Source organism: Bidens hawaiensis, unplaced genomic scaffold (assembly GCF_021521415.1).
Source record: "Bidens hawaiensis isolate Kalapana, Puna unplaced genomic scaffold, B.hawaiensis_p1.1 tig00054935_1, whole genome shotgun sequence".
Taxonomy (NCBI): domain Eukaryota; kingdom Viridiplantae; phylum Streptophyta; class Magnoliopsida; order Asterales; family Asteraceae; genus Bidens; species Bidens hawaiensis.
Window position 1 is genome coordinate 16,276 of NW_027499907.1, and position 10,474 is coordinate 26,749.

The window sequence follows — 10,474 nt, forward strand, 5'->3', positions numbered from 1 at the left end:
TTGTTTTACTTGATAATTATATAAAAAATGTGGTTTAGTTGAGTAAAGTACATGGTCATCTTGCAATTATCTTTTGATGAGAAATGTTTCACCATCTTAATTCAACAATTCAAAGTTGGTGATTGTCAATTATATTGGCAATCATTCATGCTCAATTCATGTTCTTTAAAGATAGAAATACTATGATAACTTATCGAAACATGGATCCTTATATTGTACTTAGAAATGATGAGATATAAGTTATGATATATTTCAAAGTTTTGGTAATTCGAAAATTGCATCGCTAACACAATTGCTTTGGATAGCATGCTAGTTAAAGTAATCATATGTTAACGGAATGTGTAATTATAACCTACTTAAATCAACCAAGGGGAGGTTGTGTGACTAAACTATAACCACCCGAAGTTGTTAGAATTGGTATTTGAGAAATCGAAGTCAATCCTAATCTTTCTACTTTATTAAACTACTTGCCAACTTAAATTGACATTCTTGTGGTAGCATGACATTAGGAAAGGGTCGAATTTAAAATGCGCATGCTACTCCTTTTATGTCATAGATGCTCGCTTAGAAATGAGGAGCTATCTATCATATATTATTACGGCAATTTTATCACATGTTTACATATTAATCATCAATGATAACATGGAGTGGATTCTTGATCTTAGGTGGTAACCTTCATATAATTGAACTACTTTTTTAGAATTTCTCGTCTTGGTCACCTATATATTATATATAAGTATTTATATTTTTTAAAAAGTTCAAAAATCAACCCCAAATATGATTAAAACCTCCAATTAAAGTAAAACGAAGATTCATTATTAGAAACATTTGTGTCCACGGATCGATACTTGGTTCTTACCAATACTATTCTACATATACGGTAGTTACACTTGACTATTTTGTGTTTGTTTAGTCTTTGTAAAAATCACTTTTATAAATTTAAAACACGATCTTGTGAGAAAGCTAAATAGTCCATCCTTTTAGAATTTTACCACCACCGCACTCACACATCACAGACCCTAAAAATATCTACGAAGGTTTAAGGGTTGTAGACTCTTCTAAATTCTACGAAGGTTAAATGGTTGCATAATCTTTTAAATTATGTGAACGTTAAAGGTTGCAGACCCTAATAATATCGTCAAACATTATAGGGTGAAAGGCTCTTTAAAACGTATTGATAATTATGTATGTATGTATGTATAAATAAGCCTAAACAAGAAAATATGAAATAATGTAAGTATGAAAGTATGAAAGAATGCAATAATGAAAGTATAGAAGTATGAATGTATGTATGTATTAATGAAAGGAGTAGGTTAAGTATGTAATATATATATACAGATACGTATAAGTAAGTATGTGAATGTAATTTATATTTCCTGATTAACTAGAACTCACTCAGCGTAGCTATTTTTTAGTATGCACGCATGCAAATAGGTTAAAGCAGCTCTCTTGAGGGAGACATGCAATATCCCATTTTATCGTTTTGGTTAATAAAATAAAAATATGACTTATTATGAGTCGGGCTAGTGTTAGGTTAAATAGATATGGGTTATGGACTTGGATTAAAAAGGAAGGAAGAAAAGACCATGGGCTTGAGCACATGACCCATAGGATATAAACCATACTTATGCATTAATCCATTCATTTCCACTAACTCCGCACACCATAAAAAACACACACTGAAGCTCTCTCTCATATTTCTCTCTTTCTCTAACTGAAACCAAGAAGAAGAATCGATTCCGACCCGAGGTAATGATAGTATGATATCGTATGGGTCCAAACCCGCTAAATCTAGTCGCGAAACGACGAGCCGACATCTTAAAACGTTAAAGTTACGAGATCCGGAAGGAAACGGGTATAAAACGATCAAAAGATGAGCTTAGGGGTCATCCTAGCTCAGATCAGGATTGAACGGGACGAAAAATGGTGGTAAACAACTGAGATCTCGCTTTTCCGGCGAGATCCCGGTTTTCCGGTGATGACGGCGCCGGAAAGGCGGCACCGGAGATGTGGGTACGAGGATAAGGGAATGTCAGGTGATATTCTGACATTCTCTGACCTAACCCTAATTTGTTAGCGTAGAAATAACGAATTAGCGGTAATTCGTTATGCTCATTAGTTAAGGAGAAATAACGAATTAGCAGTAGTTAGCTATGTCCATTAGTTAAGGAAAGTAACGAATAAGCTTTAATTCGTTAAGCCATTCGTTAAGTAATTCGTTAACGGGGAACTGAAGAATGAACCACCAGTTCGTTATACGGGCCAGTTTGTTATAAAGGTTCAATTCGTTATACAGACCGGTTCGTTATAAGGTTCAGTTCGTTTTAAAGGTTCAATTCGTTATAAAGTCCATTCACTAAGAAGTAACGAATGAGCCCCATTCGTCAATGAACTGGATAACGAACTAAACTTTGAAAGAATGACAGAAAGGTCCCTGGACTTAGATTAAAATGGATTAATTACAAAGAAGCCCTCGGACTTTATGAGTTAGCAAATAAAATAATAATTAAGAATTCTAATGAAAAATGTGTTAAGACAGTTAATTGAAATAAAATTTTTCCAAGCTGACTTGGCAGCTCGACCCTAGCCAGGAGCTCTGCCCCTTGGACCCTACTAGGGGCTGCCACCCCTAGACCCCGTTGCCAGGGGCGTTGCCCCCAAACCCCCGTTCGTTGAGGGTAATAATTAAACTAGAAACACGATATGGGTAGCGATAGATAATTGATATGTGTAATTGTTATACAGTTAGTCGTGCACAGCTAAAAAAATGAATAACCATTAATGGTGAACGTAACATAACTCAGGTGAGTTTCTAGCCCCACTTCCTTGTTATGTTTTCGGGGCTGTGTGCATACTCAATGTGAACGTTAATACACTTACTTAAATGATAAGTGTATGCCATAATGATTAATGTGATAGCATGTATGAATGTTATGAATGAATGCTTGTTGGTGCGTGAATGATTTCAGATATTGCACGTATCGGCAGAGAAAGTAATATGTAGAATGCCTAGTATGAAATATGTATGTATGAAAGTACGTAATGAAACGAGTATGTACGAAAGGACGATTACATAAAGAAAGGTACGTATGGTTATTTGACGAACAGAAGGTATAGTTAGAACGGGAACCGACCCTAATAATATCGACGAATGTAGGGAACCGACCCTAATAATATTGGAGAATGTAGGGAACCGACCCTAATAATATCGGCGAATGTAGTGAACCGACCCTAATAATATCGGCCAATGTAGAGGACCGACCCTAATTATAGCGGAGAATGTAGGGGACCGACCCTAATAATATCGGCGAAGGTTATAGGGCGGAATGCTCTTTAAAACGTATATGTATGAATGAAAGTATGTATGTAACTATGAAAGAAAGAATGAAAGTACGTATGTATGTAAGTAAATATAAAGGTATGTACCTTCGGGTACATATGTAAGTATGTGAATGTATAATATGTCGTCTGATTAACTTGAACTCACTCAGCGAGCTGACGCTTAGTATGCACGCTGGTTAACAGATTGAGACAGCTGGTTTGAGCGGGACACATAGCAGGATTGAAGAGGCTGGCATCTGAAGATCTGTTATGATGTTTGATATTATATGTTATGTTATGTTTTTAAAAGACAAGCTATGGATATTTGTAATGATGGTTGACGATTATTATTATTCCGCGAAAGTTTTAATTAACTCTGATATTGAGAACTGTGTTTATGAGTAAATCCAACGTCCAAAGTAGGGTACCGGTAACGGGGGCTTACAAGACACATGGCATAACCTGAAGGGGCTGGCATCTGAAGAAGAATTGTCATGGTGTTTTAATATGAAGTTTCATGAATGTTTAAAGACAAGATTTGAATATTTTGTATTGAATAGTTGAAGTTTTATATTCCATGGAATTTTAATTCACTCTGATATTTGGACTGTGGTTATTAGTAAATCCAACATTAGAGTAGGGCACCGGGACCAGGGCCTTACAAGTACAAATCACAAACTTTAGCACATAACAAACATAAACGTCTCTTTCCAGTATTGGTATACCTGAAAAGCATGTTAAAATGGGGATAAACTACGAACAGTTGGTGAGTGTCATGCCCCAACTTAGGGCCTAGACGTGTGACCAATAGTTGGTACCCGGTTTGTAAACATATCAGAGTTTAAGGTTGTAAAGCGGGAGTTATGGTTAAAATATTATTATATTCCAAAAGACGGGAATTAAGCACCCGTTAGTTTGTTATAAAAGTGTTAGGGTTATAAACCATAATTTACAATATTTTAATAATAAAACATCATGAGCCATCAGATTGTCTATCGCCTAAACTCCAACTCCAAACATCTACTCTTGGTTACCGGTAAACAGTTTATAAAATACGTCAGAAGCACATGCTGGGGAACATGCTGACGCTTAAACATTTATGAAAACCTTTAGTTCATACTCGAAACAATCAGCGGCCCTCAAGACCATAGTACCAATTATATCACATTAATCAAGCCCTCACAGCCCTATAGACTGGCTCAATGAGAAGGGAACTTGTACCACGTGTGGAGGGGTATGCCTACCCTCTACCATATATGAGAGGATCCAAACACACGTATAACTAGCCCAATTGCCAGCAAATACTAGAGTTTTAGGGATACATTATCCCATGTAAACTTTGGTTTCTGGGTAAATGACTCGATTAAAGAGTTTTAAATTATGAGCGTATTCACCTTTGTTTTGATCAATGCTTTCACTGATTTTTTTTGTAGTTTCCTCGGACCTATAGTTCGAGAATAACCAAATATAAACACTAGATCAATGGTCTAGCTATAGACATTTAGTCTATTTGCATAATCATTACCTTGACATTCTTTTCTTTTTAAAACTACACCTGAACCTTTAATTCAAGATGTTTATCATTTCTTTCTTAAGTTTCTTCTTCATTAATATATATATATATATATATATATATATATATATATAGTTTCTTCTTTATTAAGAAACATTTTATAAAACTTTTGTATTCAATATTTATCTATACCCTCTTCTTATAAAATCATCTTTCACTTATTATTTACTCAGGGTATAGACTATACCCTTGACTAGGGTCTAAGCCACATATAATAATAAAATAATAGGGCAGTATCCCAACCTTGTATGGCTTGATTTCTGGAAATGCCAAGTCTAGACGTTGGCAGAAATTCTACTTGTCATCGGTATTGCGAGAAAGAACGAACAACACTTCTACATATTGCACGAATTTCGAGACACGAATCATGTCATGCACTTCGAGGGTAGTGTGTGCTCCTTCACGTCGCACAAAAAGCTTACAACCTGCCTGTTCGGGTCGCGTGTAGAACCATTAAACCACCAATGATATCTTTTGTCATTTGCGTCACGTGAAGCACTTATTGGCGTCGCACAAAGTAGACCAATAGGTCTGATGATTTGACATGTAGACCTGCCACATGTCACCCCCGTTTCACATGTCACCACGTGGTGACACGTGTCAAAATGTGTCAGGATAAGAGTCATCTCTTTCGCGTCGCGCGAAGGGCTCATCTGCTACTCCTTTGCGTAGTTTGAGCATCAAATTTGTCAAATTTTCCATTTTAGTCCCTTAACTTCTGTAGACTTGTCATGTCTTAGTCTTGCTTCCAATTTCCAAAAAAAAAATAAGCTGGCTCTCAAGTGGCTCACGACGATGTGAAGTGTACCATCAAAGTGCCACATTACGCCCATCGCCCATGTGCGTGCGCATCGTGTCCTTCGGACCCTCCGCTAGGACCACTTGGTGTATGCTAGGCATAATAGAATATTACTATGAAAACTCATCTTCTTGTAAAGAGCTTCCAAAATTTTCCTACTTTCCATGTGGGATGGATTCCAAGTTAGTTAACACGGAATGCTTCAAACTTTATAATCTATATTTATCTTATTATTTCTGTACCATATTTATTATTAAAATATTTTTGGGTCTTTCTACTTTCAAATTTGACATTTGTAACCCAAAATAATTATGATATTTTTCGAGGTGTTACATCCTCCTCACCTTGTAATGAATCTTGTCCTCGAGATTCGTTAACATAGGTGCGTTTATTTCGTCCTCATCTCAGATTCCAATTACCAAGTAAATTCCGGTCCTCTTCGGGAATTCCATCTTATTTTGACTAACTTTATTTTTCTCCTTTTAAGGTTCTTAACTTTAAAATATTCAACTTGTAGAGGTTGGTCTACAAATTTTAGATTCTCGTTGATTTCGACATATTTTAAAGGCATAGCACTTACGTAGGTTGGAAACATGGAATACATCGTGTATTCCTTTCATTTCTTCTGGCAAACGTAATTGATAAGCTACAATGTCGATTCGTTCAAGCACTTTGAATGGTACAACAAATCTTGGATATAGTTTTCCTTTCTTTCAAAATCGGAAAACACCTTTCCAAGGTGATACTTTCAATACTATCTTATCGCCTACTTGAAACTCCAATGGTTTATGGCTGACATCAGCATAACTCTTTTGTCGATCTATTGCCGTCTTAAGTCTCTCTCGGATTTGTAACACTTTATGCATGGTTTCTTGGACTATCTCAGGTCCAGACATTTGGTTATTTCCAATTTCATACCACCATACCAGCATTCTACATTTTCATCCATACAAAGCTTCGAACGACGGGACTTGAATACTTGTGTGATAACTAAGAATTCCATTAGGGGGAAGATGATCATCCCAACTTCCTCCTAAGTCGATCACACAAGCTCGGAGCATATCTTCAAGCGTTTGAATCGTTCCTTCGCTCTACCCATCAATTTTTGGATGATAAACAGTGCTAAGGTTTGATTGAGTTCCTAACGCTTTTTGGAAACTATACCAAAAATGAGATGTAAATATACTATCTCATCGGATATGATATATAACGGCACACCATGTAATGATACGATATTGTTTACATATAATCGTGCCAATCTATCCATAGAGTAAGACTCATTGATAGGTAGAAAATGAGCGGATTTAGTTAACCTATCAATGATTACCCAAATTGCATTGTGTTGTCAATTAGTTTTGGGAAGTTTTGTTATGAAGTCCATGGTTATCATTTTCCATTTCCATACGGGAAGTTCGGGTTGTTGAAGCAATCCTGATGGATTTTGGTGTTCGGATTTTACTTGCACACAAGTTAGACATTTAGCTACATACAAAGCAATAGCTCTCTTCATTCCATTCCACAAGTGGTTTGACTTAAGGCTTTAATGCGTTTTATCACTACCGGGGTGCATCATGCACTTTGATTTATGAGCTTCGTTCATTATCTTTTCACGTAATTCTCCAATTACGGGAACCCAAATTATGTTTCCAAGTTGGAGTATCCCATCATCTCCTTTGGTTAGCGAATCAATTGTACCATTATGTTTTTCTTCGGAGATCTGATTTTCTTTGATTTCTTGCTCTTGTGCTTTCTTGATTTGCTTAATTAGATCTACTTGATGTTCTAATCTTAAAGCTCGAACCCTCTTGGGTTTCTCATGTTCTTTGCGACTTAGCGCGTCAGGCACAACGTTGGCTTTTCTCTCATGATAGATGATTTCGTAATCATAATCATTTAAGGTTTCCATCCACCTTCTTTGACACATGTTTAGTTCTTTCTGATAAAAAAATATGTTTCAAACTTATTTATGATCAGTGTACACGACAAATCTAACTCCATAGAGATAGTGCCTCCATAGCATTAAATTGAAAATTATGGCACCTAACTCTAGAACGTGAGTTGTATAATTCTGTCCGTGCACTTTTAATTGAAAAAAAGCAAAAGCTATTACTTTCTTTCTTTGCATTAGTACACATCCTAAACCTGAATTGGATGCGTCACTAAATATAACGAAATCTTCCGTACCTTCTGGCAAGGCCAGTATATGAATTAGTAAGCTTTTGTTTGAGTAAATTAAATGCTTCTTGTTGTTTGGTTCCCCATTCCTACTTGACGTTCTTTCGAGTTAACGAAGTTAAGGGAACTGCTATGCGGGAAACAATTTCTATGAATCTTCGATAGTATCTCGCCAACCTAAGAAACTTCGGACTTTGGTTGGCGATCTTGGAATTTCCCACTTCGCTACCACTTTAATCTTGGCAGGGTCTACTTGAATTCCTTTAGCATTAACCACATTACCAAGACAACGTACTTCATGATGCCAAGATTCGCACTTTGAAAATTTAGCGTTCAATTTCTTATTCCTAAGTATTTCAAGTAAGATCCTAAGATGCAGTTTGTGCTCTTCTTCCAATTTAGAATAAATGAGTATATCGTCAATAAGTACGATTACAAAATTTATCTAAATAGGTTTTGCAAATTCTGTTCATCATGTCCATGAAAGTGGTTGAGGCATTAGTGAGTCCAAACGGCATTACGGTGAACTCATAATGTCTATACCTTGTGCAAAATATCATCTTCGTAATGTCTTATTTTTGAACTTTCAATTGATGATACCCGAACGTAAGTCTATTTTAGAAAAGTAGCTCGCTCCTTGCAATGATCGAATAGATCGTCAATTCTAGGTAGCGGATATCGTTTCTTAATAGTTACTTTGTTCAAGGCTCTATAATCAATACACATTCTCATGGATCCGTCTTTCTTCTTAACGAATAATATCAGAGTACCCCAAGGTAACGAACTTAAACGAAAGCATCCTTTTTCCAGCAACTCATTCAATTGTTTCTTCAACTCTTTCATTTCCGTCAGAGCTAAGCGATATGGGGCTTTGGCCATGATTGCAGTTCCAGGAATCAAGTCTATTCTAAACTCGACTTCTCGATTAGGTGGAAAACCTGGTAACTCATCGGGAAAGGCGTCTGAAAATTCGGCTACCATAGGTACGTATTTGATCTCTTTGGGTTTCGTTTTTTCAGTAACGTATGACATGAACGCTAAACAACCTTGGTTTAAACGTTTGTTAGCTTTAATCATTGAGATTATGCTAACTTGGCCAACATGCTTGTTTCCAGCAATTTGTATTGTTCACTTGTCTGGGGCTTGGAGTTCAATGGTTTTCTTATTACAAATGATACGCGCATGATTATCGGATAACCAGTCCATACCAAGCACTATGTCAAATCCTGCTAAAGTCATGGGTAGTAATTGAACGGGTATGACATGACCTACTAATAAGATCTTTCCATTTTCTAATGTTTCGGAAATCTTAACTACCCCAACATTGGTTGTCTCGACGTTTAAAGTTTTATTTAATTTCGGTAAAGGTTTTTTTAATAGATTACAAAAGTTATAATCAATAAAACTTTGATTTACACCTAAATCAAATAAAACGCTTGCATAAACATTATTAACTAAGAATGTACCGGTGATGGTGTCCGGTATGTCTGCAGCTTTCTTGTTGTCGAGCACAAACACTCGAGTGTTTCCCTGTTTCCGTTCATTCTTGGTGCCGCTTCCTCCAGCACCTCCTCTGGTTCCCCTTGTCTTTTAGGGTAATTAAAGCTGAGATGCCCCATCTCTTTCAATTAAAGTTAGTCATGTTCTTTTTCCAGCAATCTGCCACGAGATGACCCGTTCGCTTACACGAGTCACAATCTTTTGAAGTTGAAACTTCAAATTTGCATCGTCCCAAATGGCGTCTTTTGCAAGTCTTGCATAGTGGAGTTGTTGGAGTAATTCCTCCCTTCTTTCTCTCCACTTGTTTACCATTGAAGCGGGTATCCTTCCTTCATTCACCATCTCCTTTCTTGTTTTCTTCTTTATCACGAACCAACCCATTCATCAACTAACCAGCCAATTTCATTGCAGAATCAGCTGTTTGTGGTAAGTGAGATCTTACCATATCTCTGATTTCCCTAGGTAAACCCCAAATGTAACGGGTCACCTTGTTCGATTACGGTGTCACCAATTGAGGTACGAGTCTACAATACTTTTGGAACTTAGTATTGTAGTCTTTCAGATTAGTTCTGACCACCTTGTGGTAGAGGAACTTGTTTTGGATCATGTCCATCTCATGCATTGGACAAAATTTCCGTAGCACCAACTCTTTAAAATCTTCCCACGCTAACTGATACATGGGCTCCCTCCCTTTTGACATAATAAGAGTGTTCCACCACTCTAACGCTTCACCTTTAAATATCTGAGAAGTATACTGAATCTTCTCCTTCTCAGTACACTTGCTGATTATCAAGATAGATTCCATCTCTTCTAACCATCTTAATACAACAATGGTGCCCTTGTCACCATAGAATTCCTTCAGTCCATAAGTTTTGAAATCTTTAAAAAGATAACCTTTGATCCTAACTTTCTTTTAAAGTTTCGGTTAAAGTTGTCACAAGAATTCGAGTTTTGATCACTTCCATCATCTTGGTGAGTATGGTTAGAGTGAGTTCTAGTATTTATGGTTTTGTTGGTTTGTACAGTCTTGTGGGATAGTCAGGTTTCACTTTTGCGAACTCTATAGTCCTTCATAGCTTGAACCAGCAGGTATATCACTTGCGTTA

At 36.7% G+C, this 10,474-nt stretch overlaps 1 protein-coding gene across 1 annotated transcript; it reads right to left on the reverse strand.

Moving 5' to 3' along the window:
- Positions 1-7,233: 7,233 nt before the first annotated feature.
- Positions 7,234-9,487, reverse strand: LOC143600814 (uncharacterized). Its single transcript, XM_077078387.1, has 2 exons — positions 9,335-9,487; positions 7,234-7,629 (listed from the first exon to the last, which is right to left on the reverse strand). Exons 1-2 carry the CDS (start codon positions 9,485-9,487, stop codon positions 7,234-7,236), a joined length of 549 nt encoding a protein of 182 aa, XP_076934502.1.
- Positions 9,488-10,474: the final 987 nt, after the last annotated feature.